The 26,396-nt window shown below is 43.5% G+C and overlaps 1 protein-coding gene across 3 annotated transcripts in view; it reads left to right on the top strand.

The window, feature by feature from the left end:
• MID2 (midline 2) overlaps positions 1–20,468 on the top strand; it is a 99,699-nt gene extending 79,231 nt beyond the window's left edge. Inside the window, exons 5-9 of one of the 3 annotated variants that reach the window (XM_031945128.1) lie at positions 291–418; positions 4,701–4,934; positions 12,385–12,546; positions 13,976–14,183; positions 19,206–20,468. In XM_031945128.1, coding sequence (XP_031800988.1) covers positions 291–418; positions 4,701–4,934; positions 12,385–12,546; positions 13,976–14,183; positions 19,206–19,608 — 1,135 coding nt within the window. In that variant the 3' untranslated portion in view covers positions 19,609–20,468. The remainder of the gene's footprint in view (positions 1–290; positions 419–4,700; positions 4,935–12,384; positions 12,547–13,975; positions 14,184–19,205) is intronic. The other 2 variants (XM_031945126.1, XM_031945127.1) reach the window with 2 other exon arrangements.
• The last annotated feature ends 5,928 nt before the right edge of the window (positions 20,469–26,396 follow it).

Genomic DNA, 26,396 nt, shown 5'->3' with positions numbered 1-26,396 from the left:
TTGACCTCTACTAATTAAAACAAAAATTGTTGGTCTCCATCAAGACAATCATTTGTCTTAAGCAGTATGATGAGTTCAGCATGCACTGAATCTAGCTATGAGGTTGGGGTGTGTGTGTGTGTGTGTGTGTGTGCGCGCGCGCGGGTGTGTTGTGTGTGTGTGTGTGTGTGTGTGTATATGGGGAGGGTTGATTTGTTATTGTTGTTTTTTACCTTGTTAAATGAAAAGTCAAATAGATGAAAGTCGCAAACCCATTTTGATGTGTGTTGATATACTTTCCTCTCTTTCAGGGTTGCCATGGCAACTGCATCCTCTCAAGTTCTCATCCCAGACATCAATTTTAATGATGCTTTTGAAAACTTTGCTTTAGATTTTTCCAGAGAAAAGAAACTGCTGGAGGGGCTAGATTACTTAACAGGTGTGAAAAGTATTGTTTTCTTTCTGATTTTCCTTTTGTCTTTTAGGGGTTGTTTTCTTTTGAATTCACGGGGGTTGAAATAATGTTTCAATTTGGCCCAAAATCTGTCCTGTTCCCCCTTTTTAATGCCAGAATTGACCTCAAAACAAAAGTGGGTTTTACTTTCTCTGAGCAGAAAAGAGATACTTGGAACTGTCTAGATTTAGAATGTCTCAGATCAATTAGTGAACATTTGTTTAACACTCACTACGTGCTAGGAGAGTCATCTCCAGTCATCTGATCTATATTTGGCCACTGGACCCAGATGGCTCCAGAGAAGAAAGGCTGCAGTGATCTCACACAGCCTTCCATCACTTAAATGCAATTCACTTGCATTTCATGGCATCCATCACCCCCCTGATGTCATGGTCCTCTTAGAGAGGCTTTGAAAGGCATCTATGGGCCAGGCACGTGGGATACAAGGGAGGTAAAAGCAGCCCCAGTTCCTATTGTAATGGGAGAGACAACCTTGTCAAGAAAGCAGTAACGTTCAAAACTCTAACGACATTGTCTTTTCCTTTGGGTCATCCAAAGTTGGGAGGGAGATGAGAATCTTAATGTCAAAGAGGGTGGAATTTACTACAATTTAGTAAATATTGTTAAGGTAATGGTTTCAGATTTTCTATCCTGGATGAAGTTGAAGGGCATACTCACAGGACTAGATGGCCCCTGAGGTCCCTTCTAGCTCTAGATTTAGAATCCTATGTGTGAACTTGAACTAGTCCCTTTTCCTTCCTGGACCTCAGTTTACCTGCTCAGTTTAAAGTGACGGGGTTAGATTAGCTGATCTCTGAGATCTCTTCCAGCTCTAGATTTAGGAGCCAAATGTGAATGCCAAATATTTTTGATCTCCTTTCTCTGTTGAACTATTGGAAGGAAAAATAACAGCTGGGGTATCTCCTCACTAGGGTAGAAGTGACATTTTGCTGTTTTCATGATATTGTAATTAAAGACCTGCATGTGCAGACTGCTATATTAGACTTTGAACACAATTAGACCAAGAGCCATGGTCTCTTTACTCAGGGGATAATAAGATTTAGAACTGGAAGGTACATTCAAAGCCATCAAGTCCAGCATGCTTGCATCCTACAGGAAACAAAGCTGAGGCCTGGAGAAGTAACTTGACTTGACCAGGGTAACACAGGTGACAGAACTGGGCTTTGAACTCAGGTTCTCTGAAACCAAATTTAGTTCCCTCTCCACTGTACCATGCTGACTCGGTCTGAGGCATTTGGATGAGAATAAGGCAATGATAAGGTTTAAGTAAGTAGGAGCAATTAGGTGGCACTGCAGTGGATAGAGCATTGGCCCTGAAGTCAGGAGGCCCCAAGTTCAAATTCAGCCTCAGACATTTGACTCACACAAGCTGTGTGATTATGAGCTAGTCACTGGACCTCACTAGCCCCACAAAAAATAAAGGAAGGAAGGTTAATGTAGAAGTTGAACTTTTGGTAAATTGTGGCATTCAAAATGTAGCTGAGAGCCCAGGGGCCAGCGAGAAATAAGACTCCCGAGTGGCTTCTTATCAGCCAAAGTAGATGTCACAGAGCCCATATACTTTATTTGATCCATGTCAATGAGTCTCTTCAAGCAAGAGGGCCTCATTCAGGGTCTCTGTACTCATTCATATCTCAGCTTGACTGAGCCAACACCCAATCGGTGATTAAGGCTACATAAGAAATGGGGCAGAGAATGGGGTATATGTGTGTTTTATATGTGTATGTTATGTGTTTGTATTTATATGTATGTGTTGTGGATATATACCCATATGTGTATATATGTGTGTTTTTTATTATGTGTATTGTGTATGTGTGTGTGTATCTGAGAGGGGAAGACCCTCTGGGTTTCTGGTCAAAACAGAAACAATAGCTATTTACATTCACTCTGAGCCACTTCCAGGCCCAAACAATGACCAAGTGGGGCTTGGCCTGGGACCGATTGTTGACCAAACCACAAGAGCCAGAGTGATTGGGGTTTAAGATGTAGTCCTTAAGAAAGAAAGAAAAAAATCTAACCTGTAAACCCCAAAATATCTTGTAAGGTTTCAATAATCAAAATTTATACTCCTTTGAGCAGAGCAGCCAAGGTAAGGCTATGTTACTCCAAGAACAGAAGGAAGGGAAGGGAAGGGAAGGGAAAGAAGAAAAGAGCTCTTGTTAAAGACCTTAGTTTAATAGGCCAAGGTCTCCCCCTGCCTTCAGATCCATCTCCAGTCATCCTGCTCTATAGCTGGCCACTGGACCCAGATGGTTCTGGAGGGGAAAGTGAGGCAGGTGACCTTGCCCAGCCCTCCCTTACTCAAATCCGACTCACGTGCATGTCATGGCATCACCTCCCTGTTGACCTGGTCCTCTTCAAGAAGGAAGGACAAACAACTCATTCATATATTGCATCTGATTCTAACAAGCTTGGTTATATAGCTGGCTAGCCCATTGCCTTAAATAGCAAAGGGGATGCGAAAACTATCAAAGGCAGTGTGCCCAAGCTACTATAACAAGTAACAACTCATGGATTAAGGAGATTAAAATATTTTAAAAGACCCCCCCCTCAAAAAAAAAAAGAAAGAAGATCCCCAAACTCAAAAGACACATCAATCTGGGGCCATTGAATGTTAGGTCAGAGGCTCCATGTCCCCCAGTAAGCCAGGTGAGAAGTCCCACTGTATCACAGATCAGTGTCATAATTAAGGCTAATTAGGACAGTCCTGAGTCATCAAGAAAAGGTTAAATGATGTTCACTGTGCCCTATTTGAGAAGAGCAGCCAGTATGCAATACATTTTGGAAAGATTTTAATTAAAAATGGCCAAATGAATTAAAGACATTCATATAGCTGAAAGGGCAAGCTCACCCCATCTGGGAATTCAGTCCTCTCAATTTCATCCCCGAGGATGCTCCCGGTCCTCTCTAGCCACAAATGACATGCGTCTTTGCAACTTGGCTGGGGAGAGATATGAAGGGAGAGTGGATTGTTTGCTTTTAAAACAAGGAAACTGGTTTATATATTATTCATATGTGTGTATATGTATCTCTCTCTATATTTATCAAATTACTGAATGGTTTATAAAAGTTCTTTAAAGGGAGAGAGGGATAAAAAGAGAAAGAATCAGGAGTTTAAGAGGAATGCCCCCCAAAAGGCCCATATGTTTTAGTGAAAGATAAAAATCATTCAGTAGTTTGGAGAAAATTGAGTTTCAGAAAGAAATTAAGAGCCAGGTGGCAGGTAATTTTTAGAAAATGAGGGGGTGGGTAAGCCAAACAGTGCCTATACCATCTACCTGCAGTTTCGGGGCAGACACGTGATAGGAAGACTTTTTCTTCTGTTCCTATTTATTCATTTGGGGTTGGCTGTAGTGCCAACATGGCAGCCCAGTGGAGTGCTGAACAGGTGTTAGCCCTCACTGATAAACAAGTGTCCTTGTTGGAAGTTTGCTGTGCCAGTGGAATCACAGGTGTGGACCGTGACTTTGAAAGAATGGCACAACAAAGCTTGCTTCTTAGTATCCACTGTCCACACCCATTGGATCTTCTCATAGGAAGGAGGCGACTGAGGTAGTCACTTTGGGCCCAAAGACACTTTTGCCTGACATTGCTAGGTAGATGAGAACAAAACCTTTAAGGGGAGGAGGGGTGGGGAGAAGAAGAGGATTGGAGAAGTCTCATTTATCAGTTTCAAATTGTCCAGGTAGATGTACCCTAAATATTCTCCCTAAAGAAAATCAATTCATGCACATGTCTTTACCTCTACTGGATTACTTGCTGTTTAGGGGAGGGGGCTGGGGGGAAGGAGAGGAGGGAAAAGGTTTTGTGAGAGTAAATGTTGAAACTATCTTTGCATGGATTTTGAAGATAAAAAGTTACTATTAAAATTTTTTTAAAAGAAAATATATTCATCACGAAGATGAATTGGGTTCAAATTCCAGTTCTACATATGTGACCTTAAGTGAATTACTTTGCCTCATTGGACCTCAGTTTCCTCCTCTGTAAAATGAGGAGGTTGGACTAGATGGCCCCTGAGAGCACTAGAACTAGGATCCTATATGAGTGGCTCTTGACAAGTCACTTCCTATCTCTGGGCCTCAGTCTTCTGCTCTGTAAAATCAAGGGGTTGGGCTAGCTGGGCCCCAAGCTCCCTTTGCAACACTAGATCTAGGCCCGATGTGATCACTGACAGTGGGAGGAGCTATCATAGCAATAGCAAAGCCCAGAACCCCTGGCCCTCATTCTTTGTGTTCTTTCCCTACAGCCCCCAACCCACCGTCTATACAAGAAGAACTTTGTACTGCTTCCCATGACACTATCACCGTCCACTGGCTCTCAGAAGATGAATTCAGCATCAGTTCCTATGAGCTGCAGTACACCATATTCACTGGCCAGGCTAACTTCATTAGTAAGTCATGGTGTGGTTGGGGCCTGTGGCCAGAGATAAGAAAATGTAAGGAAGCAGTAAGCTGCTCAAGATTGGCCGGGGCTGCACGAGGCAAGTGTTTCCAAACTGTCCTGTGTCGCTGAGCCCGGTGTTTCCCAGGCAGTGTCGGCGCCAGCAGTGCGCACCGAGCACTGGGAGGCTCCCACTGACGTGTCATTGCACCTCCAACTCCTGCCCTCTGGCCGGTTGTCCCCAGGGACACACCTGCCTCTGTGGCCTTCACCTCCCCCCACCCCAATCCATGTCCTGCCACCTTCCCTAACTGGGACCCAGCTCGGAGCTCGTCTCCGAGGTAGGCAGTCTCGGACATCTAAAATCATGGGGGACATTGCTGGGTTGGGGGTGCATGTGTGACTTTCTCGCTCCGACCCTTCCTCTTCATTGTTGTGGTCAAACATGCTTTGCCAAGCTCTACCTCTCCTGGGTCGTCAGTTTTCATCAGTGAACATGACAGTTACTCCTTTCCCTCTGTCACTTTTCTTCCTTCCTCCCTTTCTCCTCTCCCTCCTGAATTGGAAGAAATTGACAAGTGGGCCACAGAATGTAAAGCCAGGGTTTAGCCCCCAAATGTGTCATTGGTTCTTCTGAATCATATGTCCGTTAAGACCTCAAGCTAGTTCAAACAATATGGCGCCAGGACCCATCAGCCATCAATTAGGAATGTTTGAAATAACAACAAAGGGGAATTAAAGTGTGTGTGCCGCGGGGAGGGGAGTGGAACCAATTTCCATGCAGAGGCAGCCCTCATGGGACGCAAGCATTGTTTGCACCATTGTTTCCATCTTTATGTTTCTGCCTTCTTGGCTTATGTTGAGGGGAGTTTCCCAGACGAGAGTCATTGAATGGGCTGCCAACCTTGGGGAATCCTGCAGATCAAACTAAAGGCGCTCAGCCCAGGAAACCCCCCAAGAAGAGACTAGGCAGCTTTTAAATAGGTCAGAGGTATTTTTGTTTTTGCTTTAAAGGAAGCTTTAAAGATTAGTTTTTTCACTAGCAGCAAATCAAAATTTAAGTACATCTGAAATTAAGCTCCTACTATGTTCTGGCAAGGCAAGTATAAAAAGTGAAGCTATCCCTACTCCCAATGAGTTCACAGTCTAATGGGGGGGCACCATGTACATATATGAATGTCTGCAGACTAAATAAAAAACAAATGCAAGGCAGTGAGGGAAGGAAGGTACCAGTGGCTGGGATGAAGAAGGGCTTCACATAGAGAGTCGTGTTAAAGCTGTGTCTTGAAGAGAAGATATGAGATGACAGGGAGGAGGCAATGGATTCCAAATGGAAGACACAGCCATTGCAAAAGATTGGAGCTGGGAGATACGGAGCTGTGTGTGAGGAGCATGCTATTCCAGAGCTTGCCATAACACTAGCAGTTGATTGTAAAAGCTCCCGTGGTGTCATGGAAAGAAGGAAAGCCATGGAGCACCAGTTCTGCCACGTACTAGCTGCGTGACCTTGAGCCCACTGTCCCCATTGCTTAATACAAATCACCAAAGAATCATTGAACAGACTTTTTGCCATGGTCATTCTATATCAAGGAATCTTGTGTGATCTTAAGATATATTTGGGAGATGCCTTGCTGAAGGAGAGCCTTTAAGGTGCCATTTTGTTCTCGCCTGGATCAAATGTTTGGGCTTTATGTAATGGCCAAACAAAAACCACAGATCTTACATTCTTGATGCTTTTCAGTTGTATGACTGAAGATCTGAACATGTCTTGGAGATTCTTCTGCAACATTCTGCCCATTCCCTTCTCATGTTCTCAACAAACGTATCCTTGGTAGAGGTAGAGTGATGTAGTGGATGGATAAATCTGGCCTCAAAGCCAGGAAGAACAAAGGTCAAGTCTTGTCTTGGTACCAAGCAACCTGTCCTCCTCCTTCTCTGGGCAACTCTCAGAGACTATAAGTTGCAGAAGAGGTGATAACCTATTAGGAGAGAAGTTTCCTCATCTGAGAACTCTCTAAATAAACCAATGAAATCCGAGGTCTGATCCCTATCATTGTCCTTGATTCCTTCACAAGCCATTCTTCTAAAGATTTTATAGATTTAAGAAAGGAAAATGTCTCAATAATTGCTTTTTTCTTAATCTCTGTATACATGTACTTTATTAATATCTTTACTATTTGGATAGAATAATTTATATTATTATTATTATTAATATTATATGCCTGGGATTTTTTTTTCTACTTGCATACGATATTCCCTTTCCCCCTCAGCTTTCTTGAAAATCAGTTCCCCCAGGCTTTAAAATGTGTATTGCTTCTATCCCTGAATTTTTCTGGATGGACCCAGCCTAGTCTAGCTTGTCTCCTTCATTTCCTAATCCCGAGTCATTTTTCCACTATTTTTTGGCCTTCCTTTTATGTACTGCCCCTTTCTGCATCGATGTTGCCGAGTTTCAAGGTATCCTTTCACTTGCTTTGGAGGATCTTGTCAAAGTCTTCAGAGAATTTCTCTGCTTCATGGGCTGTAGTTCTCCTCATGTTGGTCTTTTTGCTTATGCTCACCATAAGCTCTGCCAAACAAAATGACCAAGGACCTGTGGAGATGGGTTTTCTCCCACCTTTGGGTGCATAATGAAAGTAGGCCCAACTGTTCTTTTGCTTGTCACTCCAAGGAAGACCTGGGAACTGTCCTCCGACTTAGCTATTACTTCCTTATGTCTTCTGGTTTCATTTGTAGGAAGAACACTGTATTGACATGGCTCAAGTCCTACAACTAGTGTGTCGCTTTGTCATTGGACAAAGAGCTTGCATTTATAATATCAGCAGTGTTTATTTTATAATATCAACAGTTCTTCTTGACAGATGAGCCAAAATCTAAGGCACTTTGTCATCATTTCTGCTACTCTCCCACCATCATTGAAGGAGCCAAACAGCTACACCAAAATGGGGTGCCTTTGCATTTTTTTTCTTTTGGATAGTCCAAGTAACTAAACCACTCATGGCCTTGAGGACTAAGAATACACAGATGGTGCTGCACCCTGGAGCCCTAATCCCAGATGATCCATTTCTTGCTAAGTGGCACTGGAGTGCTGGCTCTGGAGTGAAGAAGACCTGAATTCAAATCCAACCTCAAGCACTTACTATCTGAGTTCTGGGCAATCCTGGGAAAGGCACTTAACTTCTGTTTGCCCCAGGTTCCTCATTTGCAAAATGGGGATAATAATAGCACCTAATCTTTGGGGATTGTTGTGGGTTTCAAGCGAGATAATAATTGTAAAGCATTAGCACAGTGCCTGGCACATTTTAAGTGCTGTATAAATGTTAGCGATGCTGTTGCTGCTGCTGCTGCTGCCGCCATCGCTGCTACCATTTCCATCGCAGAGAAAAACAGCACAGAAGTTTCTAAAATAGTTTAGGTATAGCTCATCTCTAGGACTTCCTCATAGGTGAATGGCAGGGTAGGACAGCATTTGCTTCACCGCTCACAGAAAACTCATGGCACAAAGGGCCCACAGTTATGTTAGAAATGAAACAAGGAGCCCATCATACTTGGGAAGCTATGGGACTACTAAATAAAGAGTTCCCATTCACCTCAGCCTTTTCTCTCTGAGCCATTTACAACAGTCTCAGAGAACATTGGGAAGCCCCAGATCATTTGCCCTACCAACTGTATCGCTGCCAAATCCTTTGGATTTAGACATAGTATCTCTTCTCCAAGAAGCACAGCTTCTCCTTGTGGGTGACTGATATACTACTCAAGATCTCTTGAGACCAGAATACTCTGCCCTCCCCACCACAGGATCTGTTGATCACTTTTCTCCGATCTGTGCCCAGAAAAAGAAACAGAAAGATAAAAGGGCAGCATCCAGGTACTGAAGGTCCAGAAACTCCTGTCTAAAATTTGCCTGGTCAAGCATTGGGGTAGGAAGAGGAGACAATTCCCTTTTGTTCTTTTCTGCATTCGGGTCAGGAAGTCCAAAAGAGAAACGACACATTAAAATACAGGAGAAGAGACAATCCCCTTTCCTCCCTTTCTGAGGGAGTCAGACCCGAGTGGGTCAGGTAGTCCAAAAGAGAAATAACACATTAAAATACAGAAAAGTGAAAGAGTGGGCCGTTTCCCAGCTTGCTTTTAAAAATCACCAAAGTTCTTCCAGCCAAAGTCTATCTTGCTGAGTCTCAGTCGACAAGTAAACAGGAAGCAACCTCATTCATTGGTAATCAATCAGAGTAGTTCCCTGTGTCCTCTCAGCAAGGCACTAAGAACGTGGCAGGTGCCACGTTCCAACAAAGGTCCATCTATGCAATCATGTCAAATCGACTGGTGTGGGGAGGATGGAGAAACTCACCAGACTGACCAGAGACAACTTTGATCAAACCTTCTTTGGTTCACTATTTGGTGACCAATAATTTTAACTGGAGAGCTTTTGAATGCATTGGTCATATCTCCAGTTCTTAAAATTTCTCATGGGAACAAAGAAGGTCCAAGCATTGTCCTCTTCCTGGTTGTCTCCCCTAGGGACTTCCATTAAGGAATCTAGTCAAAATCCACAGTTCTTGATTGTCTCTTGAGTGTGGAAGGTGGGTGCAGATGTTAGACATGGCCCATTGTATTTAGTTGGTGGCTTGGCCTTTGTGGACCTGGAAGTTATACTCATCTCTCAAATACAGCCCTCCATATTCTACAAGCAAACAATGTTTTGCTTTGCCTTGGTGCTTCTTAGGGGCTTGTTCTGATGCAAAAGAGTTTAAAAAGAAAACAAATGCCCAACTTCACACACACACACACACACACACACACACACACATACACGTACTCATGTACTCACTCTTTCAGTAAAGGGGAAAATGAGCTTTGGAGCTCTAACCCCATTGGAAAGGAAAGGGTAATCTCCAGATGAGTTCCCAAGGAACAAATGGTTCTCCAAACAGGGCCTGGGTGTGGGGGGAGGATCTGGGGATGATTGGAAATAAACTCAAAGAAATTAAACTATCCCAGATGAACTTCCTCCACTGGGTCTCTGCATATCAGGAAGCCCAGGATGGTTCCAAACAAAATTTTTCTAGTGGATCCCTAGAGGCAATCCAGTTGTGTGTGAGAGCATAAGAGAGATATAATACATACATGTGTGTGTGTGTGTGTGCATAAATGAGAACATTTATTAAGCACTTACTGTGTGCCAGGTACTAGAAAGAGAAGGGAAGGAAATGAAATGTGTTGAGCTTGAGGAGCATGGAGGTCTGGATCCACCACACATTAGAGACAGAAGGCTAACTCAAAAATCAAACAGATTAACCTCAGGGATATATGATCAATCCCAAAAAGGGATTAAGCACTTCGGATAAATTAGCAATGAACTCCTGAAATATACTTCAGATCCTAGGCCCTCTAAGACTCTGAGCCCACATTGAAAGGGTTAAGTCCTGGGAATCCCCCAGAGTAAAACTACACTGAAGTCTCTAGAACACAGTTTAGGGATGGTTCCTATCTAAGATTTCCCCACGTGTGGGTAGCAGGCTCCTCTCCTACAAAGGTATGAGACAAGTTTTTCTTGTTCAAAGTAGCTCAAAAAAGTTTGAAGAACAAATATAGAAAACAGCAAACATCCCAATAGTTCCTTAGATTATCACCGGAAGGTTGGGATCCTTTGTGGAACTACTTGAACAAATATCATTCCTTCACCTCGGACTTGCACCGTCTAAGCAACTGACAGCACTCTCGTGGAAGGGTGCCGAGATCTAGATCTGCTCTGGCTTTGGTGGTCCTCTTTGCTTCAGAGAAACAGGCTGTTAAGGAAATCTCCCTTTTCGTGACTTGTGTCTGACTCGAGAACTCTTGAACTTGCGATTACCCATAAGGCATACTCCCAAAGGCTAGCTACATCCTCAATATCTTTAATCTCTGACCAATGAAGAGCAGAAGAACGTAGTCGAGAACTGCTTCCAGTCATAGGCCGACACCATCTGCTTCTTCTGTAAATCACCATTTTCTTGTTATTGGGTAGCCGAGGCCATTCTCTACTCGTTCTCTAGTTTAGAATTCTGAGGGGAAAAGAACACACAAAGAGAAAAGGGATTAAAGGGGGTGGCTATTTCACAGCTTGATTTTAGGGACCGCAGAGGGGGCAGCATCTTTCATCAGTCTATCTTCCCAACTCAGGCAGAAGGCAGTCCTGGTTGCCGGGGACCAATTAGAGGACTTCTCTGTATGTTCTCAGCAAGGGGCTCGAAGCACCTCTGCTAGTGCTTATAAAATGGTGCCCTTTTTAGCACACTCTGTCTGACTTTTCCACAATCGCTGATACTGTAGAAAGAAGGAAGCCACACAGGCCCAGAAAACTATTTTGTATTCTGAATAATATGCTGTCAACCATCCCCCAGGGCCCCCCAAAGAATGATTGTGGGTAGGGACTCATGAAACTGATGAAGGGTTCCCTTGGTCAGTTCCCATCCTAAGTAAAAAATCAGTCCCTGGCTCTCTGAAACTTAACTGCACATGTGTTTTCTTTTCTTTCCTTTTTTTCCTAATTCAATTCAATAAGCACTTATTTATTTTTCACATTTTTTCAATTAGATGCATTTTCCAAAAGTCTGTCTCTGTGTTGTTGTTATTATTCTATTAGCTCAGCCGGTCTAAATTTTCTCATAAGCTTTCCCATAAGCTCAGAGACTGGCTCTGGCTTTCTGGGGCACACAACCCTAAATGGGACTCGGGTCCAGTAGGGGAAGGGCACAGACAAAGCCAAAATGGGAGGGGAGAGAAATTGGCATATTGTCATGGGAATTGGACCAACTCTTGGGTTTTCCTACCGTACCTATCCTGGAGTCCACCTATCCAAGCAGGTAGGAATAAAGATGTAGTGGGAGGGAAATATATCTTGGAGACAACTAGCTTTCTCCAGCCCCAAAGAGTGGCTGGCCCTCCATAAATTGGCACAGCCACAATAGACCTATAATAAGAGCAGAAAGTCAAAAGATCTGAGTTCTAGTCCCAGCTGTGTGACTTTGGGCAAGGCATCTGGCTTTCTTGGGCCTCAGTTTTCTCTGCTGTAAAACTAGGAAGGTTGGGCTTGGGGACCTCCATGATCCTTTCCATCCCCTGATGCTTTGGGCTTTTCCACAGAGTGCCTAGACAAGGGCTACTCCACCTGCACGTGGCCTCATCCCCACAGCTTCCAAATAGGATATAACTATGTCCCGGAGTTGGAGGCCTAGGACGCAACGCTGATTCAACCCCCTGGAGAGTGGCCCCTCATGTATTCTTGGGTGAACACTTGTGAGACTAGCATTTAGGCCACAAAACTTTCTAGCAGTTGCTTTGGGTGTTTGCAGCAAGGAGCCTGCCACAACCCAGATTCCGGGGAATAAAAAAGGAATACCCAGGGGGATGGTCTTCTCGTTGGGCCTTCTAGAAAGCAGAGGGGAAAACTGAGCTCCCAGAACCATCTGCAGGCTTGTGATGTGTTTGCCATGTGATTGTATTTCTCCCCCCTCCCCCTCCCCGTCTTGATTACCTGCTGGTTAATGTCCTTATTTCCCCCTATATCTCAGGCCTCTATAACTCCGTGGATAGTTGGATGATTGTGCCCAACATTAAACAGAACCATTACACAGTACATGGACTTCAGAGTGGGACTCGTTACATCTTCCTCGTCAAAGCCATCAACCAGGCAGGCAGCCGGAACAGTGAACCGACCCGACTGAAAACAAACAGTACGTCTTGGGGACCTCTGGCCTTCCTCTGATCCTCAGTCATCCCGGGGTCGTTCTCTCGCTAACAAAATGCCTGATTACAAGGCTGTTTGCCCCGTAGATGGGAAGGTAGCGTCAGGTGGAGAGGCTGAGAGGAGAATTGATCAGTGCCTGAGTTCTAAGTTCTTTTGTTCTACCAGCAAGCAGCATTTAACATTTCAACTACCCTCATTTTTTTCCTACCTGAAAAAATCCAGTCTCTCTTCCCTCTCACCAAAATATCCAGCTGTATCCCAACCCAAAATAATGCAGGATAAACAAAATTTTAGAATTACTAAAGAAAGAGCATAAAGGTAGGAATGTGGTATATCCTTCTTCCCTTTCTGGGTTCAATTTCTTTTTTCATCTGTCAATTCAGTATTGAGAAGCCAGTCGTCTCCTGTTTTTTAGTCTTTAACTCTCGAAGACTGGCAATTTTCTTAGCAATGTATTTGCTATTACAAGTTATTGGGGGGGTCTTTTTATTTTCTTGGGAGAGGTATTTTTGAGGGGATGTCTGGATCTATGATTTCAGTGGTGCAAGGAGATCACCACTGAGGCAAGTCCCTTTATCAATGGAGGCTGGCCCCAACTCTGCAACTTCTCTGATCTTAAAGAGCTGTTTGTGGTATCCTAGGAGAAATTAGATGATTGCTCAGGACTACTTAGCCAGTATGTGCCAGAGAACCTGCATCTTCCTGACTCCAAGGCCAACTCTATCCGTTATATCAGGCTGCCTCTCATAGCAACTATATATATATGGTCCATGAAGTTCGTTAGGGTGTATCTAGTGCTCTGTTTTAATGAATATAAACTCTCTGAGAGTAGGAATCATTTCATTTTTTGTATCCATACCCCCAGTGCAAGCAAATAGTAGGCACATACTTGTTGATTTATTGTACCTTCTGGCCTACTCTCATAAAATAACTTAGCAATCCAAAAAAATGGCCAACTTATGTGGTTAATAAGACAACATGATATAATTGAAAAGAGCTTTGAGCCTGGAGTGAGTAGAGGTCTAAGTTTGAATCTCACCTCTGATACTATCTGTGTTACCTTGGGCAATCTGCTAGTATGACTTTGGACCTCAGTTTGCTCATCTGTAAAATAAGGAGATCGTGTCTGATGACCTTTGAGATCTCTTCTAGCTCTAAATTGATGAACCCATGAATCTTACTCCTGGTACCTTGCTGGGTCACTTTACTTGAATGATAGTTTACTTGAATGATCAAATGGGGATAACACTTAGGAGAGATGTTGCCAGTAGTGTCATGTATGTAGTCAACTCATTAACCTCAAAGAATGAAGCAACCTGACAAATCATTCCTCGGGGTTTAGGACATTGGGCAGCGACTTGGTTGGAGTCCTTAGCTATTTGATTGTGCTTGTCTTTCTCCTCTTCCACTGGCAGGCCAGCCCTTTAAGCTGGATCCAAAAATGACTCACAAGAAGTTGAAGATCTCCAATGATGGCTTACAGATGGAGAAAGATGAAAGCTCTTTGAAGAAGAGCCACACCCCAGAAAGATTCAGTGGCACTGGCTGCTATGGAGCCACAGGGAATGTATTCCTTGATAGTGGCTGTCATTACTGGGAAATAGTCATGGGATCATCAACCTGGTGAGTAGTTCTGCTTGAAGATACTCTTTGCTTCATCTCTCTATGTCCTCATTGTCCTGGCAGTGTGGGGATAATAGTTGACGCCATAGCAGTATATCCTAGACGCACAATAATAAAAGGCCCTTCGTTAGGGCAGAGAAGGACAAGGTTATAAGAATGTTATAAAAGCTACTTTAGAAAACATTTTCCAGCTTTTTCTGAACTCTAAGAACAAACATGTTATGTAAGCAGTGCACCAGATGGCAGCATAGTACCTTGAATTTGGACTCCAAGGGCCTGGTTAACATCAAGTTAAGAATCCTGCCTCTGATGTTCACTACCTGTGTGAATTTGGGCACATCATTTTCCTTCTATGGGCCTCAGTTTTGTTGGACTTGGTGGCTTCTGAGGTCCCTTTCAGCTCTATGATCCTAAGTCAGGAGTTCTACTCCCAGCTCTGTTATATATTACCATACTATGTGACCTTGAACAAGTAGCTTTCTCTCTGTGGGATTTAGATTCGTCTTCTGTAAAATGGGTATAGAATACCGACCTTGCTTCTTAAGATTGTTATGAAAATCTGTAAGATTATAGACTCTAAGAGTTGGTAGGGACCATAGAGCCCATCTAGTTCAACTTGTACCTAAACAAGGATCCCTTCTACAACTTTCCAAACTGCCTGAAGACTTTCATTGAAGTTCCCTTCACCCACCACCTCTCAAGATACATTGTCCCACTTTAGAACAGTTCAAATGGCTGGGAGGTTTTTCCCAACATCAGTTTGACTCCTTGTAGCTTCTACCCATTCTGCTAGATTCTTTCCTCTGGAATCAGACAGAACAAGTCTAATCCCTCCTCCATATGACAGTCCTTGAAATACTTGATGAAGGCCATCTGGTCAGCCAAATCTTGTTCTAAAACAACCTCTTTTTAACCAAATGTTCCTTTTCTAAATTCATCTTTTCTGGAGCCCCTGCCTTCAATCAGCCGCAGTGATGAAAACACCACCTGTGCCCTTAATGTCTTCTTGCCAAAGTCTTAATCATTTTAAACAGAGCTTTCTAGGTTCTTTCTGGCAGGATTATTTGTATTTTAATCACCAGAAGTGGGTAGTTTTTCATCTAGTTAATAGTATATGTGCTGAATCAAAGCATACTTTGGGGAGAAAGTGATGGCAGCTGGATTCAGAGCAAAGATTGCTGAAGATAGGACTAGAGCAGAGATTTTTTGACTTTCTTTGTGTTCCTGTGTCCTAAGGTGAATCCCTTAGACCCCTTCTCAGAATAACATTTTAAAGTGCATAAAATAAAAGTTGTAGGATCATAAGGAAAATCAAATACATTTAAATATGCTTATCAACATTCTATTTTAGGGACAGCTAGGTGGTACAGTGGATAGAGGACTAGCCCTGAAGTCAGGAGGATATGAGTTCAAATCTGGACTCAGACACTTAACACTTCCTAGCTCTGTGACTCTGGGCAAGCCACTTAACCACAATTGCCTTAGCATACATACATACATACATACATACATACATATATATATATATATATAAGCAGCTTTGACAAAGAGGAAGATGATGAGATCATTTGGGGGTGTGTTGAGTTTGATGTCATCACCCATCTGTAAGATGGAGATGGTAGTTTTGCAAAAAATGCAAAACTACCTTGATGAGGAAGAAAGGAATCAAGCATTTATTAAGCATTTACTATATACTAGGCACTATGCTAAGTACTTTATAAATATGATCTCATTTGATTCTCATAACAACTCTGGGAAGTAAATTCTGTTGTTATTCCAGTTTTATAGTTAAGTAAACTGAGTCCAGTGAGATTAAGTGATCTGCCTGGAGTCATCCAGCCAGCAAATGTCTGAGGCAGGTATAGAACTCAAGTCTTCCTTAGTGACTTTAATCCCAGTGCTCTCTCTATTCACTGGGGCACCACCTACCTGCCTCTAAGAATCCCAGATGCATAGAAGTTATAATTGAAGCCATAGAAATTAGGTGACACCACCAAAGAAAATAGCTTAATGAAGGAAGAGAAGAGGGCCTAGGACAGAGCCTTGGTGAATAATCACATTTAGGGGGTAAGCAGAGGAAGAGGATCCACTGAAGGAAACAGAGAAGGAATGGTCAGAGAGAGAGGAAGAGAACCAGGAAACTAGATCACAACGATGTGGGGGCTGTAGACACCAGATGATGGCAGGCAGCAAAAGTTGGGGTTTGGTCATGTGAAGAATTCACAATGGCCGTTCTCTTTGGCAAAAAGGTAGATTTATTTAGGGAAGAGGTTTCAGACAAAATGAAGGGATACAATAGACACGGGTAATGGTAAATATGAAATAGAGTGGGAGAGCATATGAAAGACAAGTTCCCTGGTGGAACTCGCAGTTACCCAATAGAAAGAACATCGCATGAGGCTGGAGCATGTCATTAGCTGGCAGGTTAAATCTTGAGTTAAAGAGTCAGTTAGCTGTAAAGAGAAGTGGGGTTGGGAAGCATAGTAGAGTTAGGAGAGAGACCACGTAGCATGGGGGAGGGGGAAAGGGAAGGGGAAAGACACCACAAGGCAGAGTGCCATGGTGGACTGATCCAAAGGAAGGCAGCAGCCATGGGATGGCTCATAAGTAGATTTTATGGGGAAAATTTAACCTCAGGGACATGACTGGCATTTTGGACAGGGCAAGCTGAGGCTGCTGGAGACTTCTACAGGGGGTGAGTCTCAAATTTCAGACTGGACAACCTCCCCAGAGGGTGAGATCATGAAGCTTAACTGATTTCTATCCCTCCTTGCCTCAGGAATCAATTCTTTAGTTTCTCTCTGTCCAACACACCATTCAGGACCTCATCAACAGGATCTGGGAATTAGGATCTTGTAGGTCTTCCATTGCCATCCAAAAATCCCTTCTGCAACATTCTGGAAAAGTAACCATGTAGCCCTTTGCTTGAAGGGATTTCTTCCCATCAGGTTTAAGTCCTCAGCCTAGTCTGTGCTGACCTGTGAGTTCCCCAACTCAGTCTGAAAGACAGGACTCCCCATGCTCCAGTTGCCTTTGCCCAGCCTTGCAGGCAGGACCGGAAAAGGCTCATTGAAATAGGGTATCACTCCAGCAATTGGAATGAGCAGCCTTTGGGCTGGTGTTTCAAAATTAAGATTCGCTCAGTTTCATTTCTTTCATTTGGCAGCAAATTCTTCTCCAAATACATGAGTATGTGATGACCCTGTGACGCACTAGGAAGGGGAAAAGAAACTCGCGCCAAGACTTATATGTCCAGAGATTTAGTAGAGGATATTCTGTACAGCCAACTGAGACCTCAGGAGGGCTGGAGAGGAGACTGGGTCACTTCAGTCTTTCAACGACACATTCGAGTAGGGGGGGTGGTCTAGCATCTCTCAAGATTGCTTCCTACTTTGCTTTTTTTTTCCTGCAGGAAAAATCCCAACTCTGACATGTGTTAATATATAATATAATATAATGAACATAATTAATATAACATAATATAATATAACATGATGTGTATGAGCTCTCGTTAGGTGTTCTAGCATGGCTATTGATGAGGAACTACCTCAATTTTTAGATCATTGTGTCAGGGTTTTTGAGTAAAATTATTAATTGAGAGAGATGAGACTGTGATGTTCCCTGAATTACTCAAAGCTGGCTACAAAGGGGATGTGGAGGATCCTATCTATGATTCCAGGTTCTACGGGGTTGTCTGAGCCCAGAACAATACTTAACCTATGAGGTTATTATAAAAAGAGGGGGAGACTGTGGCTGGTTTTAGGGGTAAAAGCAAAAAAAAAGCAAGGATGAGCAAACACTTCTGGGATGCGTGCCAGTTATCCGGCAGATGTCAGGAGGGTAACCCCGGGTTGCTCTTTTGAGTGGGGAGGCAAGGCAAGGCCTTGCAGAAAAGCTCCTGGGCTTTTCCTTCCTGGGATTTTACATGTGGAGTGCTAATTGAGATACCATAAGGGAGAAGGAATAAACTTCCCCGAACCCCAAGATACTAACAAGACTCTGCGTATTCATTATTAGTTAAGTAGCTATAAATGCATGTGTGGATGTGTCTATTCTGTAGGAAGTGGTATTGATTCATTTCCATTCTTCTGGGTGAGGAAGACTAGCATTTGCAAGGCCAAAATTCTACAAAGCAAAACCTATATCCTGCTTCACATACTAAGGGTGTGTGTGTGTGGGGGCGTGTTGAGAAACTCTAGAGACCAGACATTATGTTAAGCACTGCAGCGGTTAAAGATTTATTGGCCCTGCCACAGCCATTCAGTGAAGGTCACATTTTCCCATTATTCACAGTGCTCAGTGCTGGGGGTTGGGAAAGGAGAGAGTAAGGACAGAATAGCTGCTCCCTCCCTCTTGCTGAATCTCTGCATTGGAAGGTGATTGAGTACAGCCCTCCCATTCTCCAAGCAAGGGAAACTAAGACCTAGAGAGGGCAAAGTACTTGCCCTAAATCATACCCAGACTCATAGGTCTAGAACTGGTTGTGGTTGTTCAGCCATTTTAGTCATGTCCAACCCTTTGCATCCCCAATTGGAGTTTTCTGGGCAGAGATTCAAGAGTGGTTTATAATTTCCTTCTCTAACTCATTTTATAGACACTGAGGCAAACCCAGTTAAGTAACAGCTTAGGAAGTGTTTGAACTCAGCTCTTCCTGACTTCAGGCCTGGCACTCTATCCCCTCTAGTGCCACCTTGCTACTCTCTAGCACTGAAAAGGACATCAAAAGCGATTTAGTCTAATGCCGTCACTTTTTACAGATAAGGAAACTGAGTCGCTGGGTTCTCCCACTCAACATCTATGTGAGGATATACTTCACATAATTGACATGACTGAGCGTTTTCACACTCGAGTAAAGTAACCGCTTCTCAGAAATTTAGATTGTAAACTCTTTGAGGGTGACGCATTTCCTGTGTATTTCTCGTAGCGCCTAACTCAAGATTGTCCCGTTTTGGGAGTTTCATGAAAGCTACTAAGCGAATGAAAGAATGAATGAATAGACTCTAACTCTCTCACTGTCCTTAGGTATGCCGTTGGCGTTGCCTACAAGTCGGCTCCAAAGAATGAATGGATCGGCAAAAACTCATCGTCATGGGTTTTCTCCCGCTGCAGCAGTAACTTTGTCGTGAGACACAACAACAAAGAGATGCTAGTTGACGTGCCGCCTCAGCTGAAACGGGTTGGAGTCCTCCTGGATTATGACAACAATATGCTCTCCTTCTATGACCCGGCTAACTCTCTGCACCTTCATACCTTCAATGTCTCCTTCATCCTCCCAGTTTGTCCGACCTTCACCATCTGGAACAAATCCCTGATGATCCTATCTGGCTTGCCCGTCCCAGACTTTATTGATTACCCAGAGCGACATGAATGCAACTGCAGGCCCCAAGAGTCCCCATATGTATCTGGGATGAAAGCTTGTCATTAGGTTCCAAAAGAGCACGTGTTTCTGTGGCTACTCCCCGAGGCAGAGAGTAGAGCATCCTTCCAGCAAAGTCTGTCCCCGCCTCATCTTCAGCTAATCTTCAGAAAAAAAAATGAAATAAAGTCCTTTCAAAACAACCAAAATAACTCGACATAATGAGTCTGATGTTTTTGCAAAAAGGAAGCTTGTTTGAACCTCATTTTATTGCATTGATTCTCAAGACAGATCCTAACCCGGGAAGAGTCTGAGTTCAAGTGAGCCACACGGTCGAGAAATCGAAAGACGATTTTCTCTTCTCATTAGAAAGTAACCAAACTGGAATTTAACTGGCACTCCAGTGCCTTAGCGTAGAAGTAATATTGAGAGGGCCGTGGAAGAAGGTGGTCAAGCCCCTTAAGACACTTGATCTTACGTGTTTGGTCCAGGGGAAATTTGAACACGAACAAGTGATCAAACGCTAGGTGTGAGTGTGGAAAGAACAGCTAAGGTTAGAATAAGAAAAAGTATAATTTGTTTCATCTCTGTCTTGAAGGCTGAGACAGATTGACCTGAGAAAGAGGCAGGAAGGATTTCTTCCAGTTCTTTCTGTTGACTTTTAAGCTTTTATAAGTAAATGTGATCCTAGTTTCTTATGATAGGAAGAATATAATATATCGTATTCTTTTTACTTGCTAATCTTGTAGGGAGTCATTGTTTCATCTCTCCCCCACATCTCTGTCTTCCCTCCTGCGCACCCCACCCCCTTGTGCCCTGTTTCTCTCTTCCCGCTTTGCATCTCCTAATTTTGCGTCTCTCCCCACTCAATTTCTCTTTCCCTGTATCCTCTTTCCTATATCTGTCTCTCTGTCTCTGTCTCTTCCTGATTCTCTCTGTCTCTTTCTCTGGTTCTCTTTCTGATTTTGTAATCTGATTCTCTTTCTCTTTCTTTTTGATTCTTTCTCTCTCTGATCATCTATCTCTATTTCTCTGATTCTCTGTCTTTCCAATTTTCTGTCTGTCTCTGATTCTCTCTGTGTCTCTTTTTTGATTCTCTCTGTTTCTGTCTCCCAGTCTCTATCTCTCTGTCTCTATCTCTCACATATACACATACAGACACACACACACACACACACACACACACACACACACACACGGAACACTGAGCTAGAGGAGAGATTCATTGTTAAAGGCAGGATAGATGCTGCCAGAGCAGGAGAGAAACATAATAATTCATTAATTAAAACTAACTGAGGAGAAGGCTAGAAAGAATCCATGAAAAGATGGGGTCAGAATACTTGCAAAGCACTGCAGTTCTGTTGCTTTAAGGTACAGTGAATAATTAGAATTAGGCTAACAAAGTGTTGTCTTGTAGAGGTCCTTAGGGAGCCTGCTTTAATGAATATGTAAGCACGGAATTATAATTAACAACAGCTCTCTCCCTCTAAGGTTTTTTTCATTGTGTAGAGATGAGTCTGGCCTCCCCAAGGCCTTGCCAGCTGAGCTTAGGATTTAGAAGGTTGTAAAGGCTGACTAACAATTCAGAAAGGCTGAAATTATGGGCCCAGCAAGGGACTGCCTTTCATAAAAGTCTCCCGCCCTCCGCCCTCCGACTCCGAAGGATACTGATGGGACTGGAGATGCCAGACGGCTGTCTGCTGTTTGATGAATGGACACTGAAACTAATGAAACCAGCTCTGAGGTTCTGGTCTTCAATGGTGGGCGTGGGAAATCCTGAACTATAACAAAGCAATTGTTTGGGCATAAATATATTTACATCGTCCACTTCCAAGTATTTGAGAACATCTGAGAAGAGTATGTTCCCTTAAATAGGTTAGATGGCAGACAAGCAAGCCAGCATTTATTATGTGCTTACTGTGTGCCTGGCACTGTGCTAAGTGCTGGGAATACCCACAAAAAATCTATATGGCCCCATCCTCATAGAACTTATATTCTGATGAGGAAACGTGAATATATCAGGATATCGTATCTAAGAAATTACATACGAGATGGAAAGTAACCATGTTGGGGGGAGGCGCTAGTCGCTGGAAGGACCAGGACTTGAGTAGTAAAGGAAGCCAGACATTCAGTCTAAGAATTAGAAGTGAAGGGCAAGGCCATTCCAGATGTCCGGCATTAGTTTTGTTTGTACAAAAGCTTTTCAGTTTGGTATAATCGAAATTTTCTATTTTGTGATCAGTAATGATCTCTAGTTCTGCTTTGGTCATAAAGACCTTCCCCTTCCACAGGTCTGAGAGGTAAACTATCCTATGTTCCTCTAATGATTCCAGATGTCCGGAAAATCAAGACAAAGACACCGAATAAAGATGATTTGGGCAGACCGAGCAAATCGATTTGTCAAACCTTAGCACGTGTGGAAGGGAGTAAGCGCAGGGAAGGATTAAGTTGTGGAGGGCTTTAGACACCGGAGGATTTTGTATCGGATCCGGGAGGCAATAGGGAGCCGCTGGCATTGATTGAGTAGAGGATGATAGAGCTGGACCTTTGCTTTAAGCAAATCCACTTTGGCAGTTGAGTGGAGGGTGGTTCAAAGTGAGGAGAGATTCGAAGCAGGGAGACCAACCGGGGGACTGCTGCAAACCGTCAGAGTGAGGTGATGAGATGCTCCCCAGTGGTGTTGTTTGCCCCACTGATTTACTTAGCAAAGCCTCTATTTGTAGAGAAATCCCATCCATCACACAATGCAGAGTCCGGAGGCCCCAAAGAAACCTGAATTCCAGGTTGCTTTGATCTGGAACCTAGCCCATCTTACTCTGCGATCTAGGGACAGTCCAAGTCTGATCAGTGTACTTTAGTGCCTACTATGTGCTAGGCACTGAAGGTACAAAGAAAATCATCCCTGCCTTCAAACGTCCATTCCAGCAGGGAAATAACATGTCCACACAAGTAAATGACAGATTTGAAAACCATTTTTGTGAGAGAAGGCATAGTAGGTGAGGACTGGGAAACGGGATTGAGTCTGTCTCTTTGTCTTTTTCTCTGTCTGTCCCTGTCACTTTCTGATTCTCTTGTCTCTGTGTCTCTCCAATGTTCTCTGTCCATCTATTTCTGTCTCTGGGTCTTTCCAATTCTGTTTCTATCCATCTGTCTCTGTCTCTGATTCTCTGTCTCTGTGTTTCATCAATTTTCTCTGTCTCTGTGTCTTTCTGATTCTCTGTCTTTGTGTCTCTCCAATTCTCTCTCTCTGTCCATCTCTGTCTCTTTCTGTCTCAGTCTTTCTTTGTCTCTGATTCTCTCTCTGTGTGTCTCTCCACTTTTCTCTCTCTGTGTTTTTCTGATTCTTTGTCTCTGTGTCTCTCCAATTCTCTCTATCTCTGTCTCTCTCTGTCTCTGTTTCTTTCTGATTCTGTCTCATAGGACAGGGAAGTGTGGCAGAAGTCTCACTTAGCCTGAATTTTGAAGGAAGTGAGGGAGTTTTAGATGAAGTATGCACTCCAGGCGTGGAGGACCTTCCTCAAAGGTCAAGAGGCCGGAGATGGAATGGGAAGCAAGGGGAAGAACACCATGGTGATCAATTTGGAATGTAGACTAAAGTAAGGGGAGTCGTGGAATAAGCCTAAAAAGGAGACCAGAAGCTAGAATATGAAGGACTTTAAAAGCCAAACAGATGAGTATATTTTATCCTATAGGGACCCCGTAGATGAGGGCTTCTTGAGGGGGGGGCATCCCACGAACATGATATTCTTGTGCTTTAGCAATATCTCCTTGGCAATTGTGTGGTAGCTGAAAGGGAGAGACTTGTGGCAGGGAATCCATTTAGGAACTATTACAATAATCTGGGTGAGGGACAAGGAGCGCCTAGATTAGAATAATCTTCTTTCCTGAGTGGAAAGAAGGGGACATGTGAGAGGAACTTGGAAACTGATTAGACACATTGGATTTTGATGCTCAGAAGGATGGTAACCCCCTTGACAGTAATTTTTAAAAAATCAGGAGAAGAGAAAGTTACAGGAGGAAAGGTAATATGGCATATAAATAGTTCAAGATGTAATTTCTGGGTAATTAATCATTTTGTCAGTAATGCTAGCAAGAATTAACAAAGGGGGTGCTCAAAAGCCCCTCATGGAATCCATTCAACACTTGTATGTCCTTGGAAGAGTGGGTGTTCCTGAGGATGGCAATCAACTCTTGATTGGTTAACAAGTAATGAGAGGATGAATATTATAATCAGAGATGGGCTTATTCTAATGAGGCTCTGGGGGACATGATTGATCACTCAGTCTTGGTCTAAGACGCTTACCTCTTATCCAGACTACCCCCAGGGTAGCATTAGGATTTAGACAAGAGGGGGGTCCGCTTCTGCTCAGACCTGGCTGAGTGGAACACTGGGTTAGAATTCACCTTTTATTAAATTCTTTGTAAGAGTCTCTAGTTGAGTGTGGCAACAACTGCCACCGGGGATGGAGAGGCGTGTATTCTGGGAATTTGGGCAATCTCATCCATTAATAATGTCCTTCAGATGCTGGTTTGGCCTAATAGGGAATGAAGATCTAGGGAGGGAAAAAATCTTGGATCTTCCCAATGTTCCCAATTAATTATTTAATAATCTTTTTTCTCTCAGTAATGAGATTTATCCTGGGCATGTTGAGTTTGAGATATGAACAGAATATTCAGGTGGGCATGTCCACAGGTCTGGCATCAGTTGGTACTGTGGGATTAGGGCGGACCAGAGAAGTTAGGACTGTCTAGGATGTCTAGAACAGCTGATTTCAGCATAGAGATGATAATTGAAGCCAAGAGAATTGATGGAATTGCCAAGAGAACAAGAGAGAAAAGAGGGCCCAGCTTTGTAGCTGGGCAGGACATGGATGAAGGGCCGGGAAAAGATACTGAGAGGGAGCAGTGTCATAAAAACCGGTAGTCTATTAATGTTCAGTCACATTTGACCCCGTATGAGTTTGGTTTGCTTTTTTTTTTTGGCAAAGATACTGGAGTGGTTTGCCATTTCCTTCTCCAACTCATTTTACAGATAAGGAAACTGAGGCAAACAGGGTTAAGTGACTTGCCAAGGGTCACCCAGCTAGGCAGTGTCTGAGACCAGATTTTAACTCATAAAGATGACTCTTCCTTCTTCTCAGCCCAGTGCTCTGTTCACTGTACCCCCTAGCTGCCCCAGAAACCAAGAGAAGAGAAATTAATCTAGGAGTGATCAGTAGTGCCAAATGCTGCGGAGAGGAGTCCCAAGGTCCAAGTTATAGCATGGAGAGTGCCTAAGTCTTGAAGCTTTCCCTTCTTTTTCAGGTGTAGCTGTGACAGCTAACAAGATAATAATTCCCTACCATTGTTGTTTAACCTGACAGGGTCAGGGATCAATTCCAGAGAGAGAGAAAACAACGGGAATGCAAGATAACACAAAAGCTGCTACATCAGCAGACATCTCCCATCTTCCCTTTCTCTTCCTCCCTCCCTGATCCTTGCAACCAGTCCCAAATGCACATAAAAAGAAAGGCAGAATGATTTCGTATTCGTCTTAGACCAACTGCCACATTTTCTTTGGGAATCCATCCTACTGCCTCACTCTATTTGTGCTTCCCCAGCTTCATCACAGCGACCCCTCCGAGCTTCACCAATTACCTCCTTCCCTCACCCCATGGGTTAGGAAATACCAATAGGTCAACTAGAAATGTCCAGTAAGCAGCTGGTGCTGTGGAACTGGAGCTCAAGAGAGATCATAATGAGACTTTGTTCCCTAAGAAGCCTCCCACTGTGGTCTTCTTCCTCAACTTGCCCATGTCAGCATTTACTCTCAATTTGTACCTGATACAGATAGAAAGGCCTCATTCATGTCTCCATTGCCTGTTTTGTTTCTTTTTGGTAAAACCTCAGAAGCCTCTTCCCCCAGAATGCCCTTTCCAACATTCCCAACAAATGGTCCTTCAGGGCCTCTAGTCCACCCATTCTACTCTTGCCTCCGGCTGAGCTGAAATTTGTCCCCTCCGCTTATTTCTCCTGGTTTTCTGGGGCCAAGAAGAGCAAGTTTACCTGACTCCAAGCTCAGCTTTCTATCCACTGCAGCGCCACCCAACTGCCCATCTTCATTTTAAAGATGTAGAAACTCAGGTTGAATGATTTGTCCATGATTACATAGCTACTAAATGTCTGAGACCACATTTGAACCCAGGTCTTCCCAACTCCAGGACCAGCATTCCATTGGGTGAGCCACTCCTGTACCCATTGTTTGGATTACTGTCTTATTAAACCCCCTGAGGGTGGGACATGGTCCATGTAGTTTACCTTTACATGGCAGCCACCACTGGATCATATGAAATAATGTTAATTGCTGCTACTCACTTCAGAACGACCGCCCTCCCTCTACCTCGGTGCCTCTCAGCGACTTTTCATTCCCCCAGCTTATGATAAATGCACATAAAAAAGAAGGGTTCCCAAGCTATCCACCAGACCTAATTAACAGTTTTCTGTCAAATCATCTTTTCAAAGGGCTCTGGGAAGACATCTATCATTAGACATTACCCTGGGACATAAGATATTACCTTGGAACTTGAAGGAGTTTAACCCTGTATTGAGAAAGAGAGAGAGAAACAGACGGGGGGGGGGGGAAGGATGTAGAAAGAGACACAGAGACTGAGAGAAAAACAGAAATAGAGACAAAGCGAAGGAGAGAGAAAAAAGATAAAGACAGAAATAGAGATAGAGACAAATCCAAAGGGAGAGGGAGAGAGAAACAGACTGAGAAATAGACAGCAAGAGGAAGGGAAAGGAAGATGGAGTCAGAGAGACAGAGAAAAAAGATAGAAGTAGAGACAGAGACAGATACAAAGAGATACAGGTAGGCA

Source organism: Sarcophilus harrisii, chromosome X (genome assembly GCF_902635505.1).
Source record: "Sarcophilus harrisii chromosome X, mSarHar1.11, whole genome shotgun sequence".
Lineage (NCBI taxonomy): Eukaryota > Metazoa > Chordata > Mammalia > Dasyuromorphia > Dasyuridae > Sarcophilus > Sarcophilus harrisii.
Note: the sequence above shows the minus strand (reverse complement) of the source record. Positions and strands in the feature narration are given on the sequence as shown.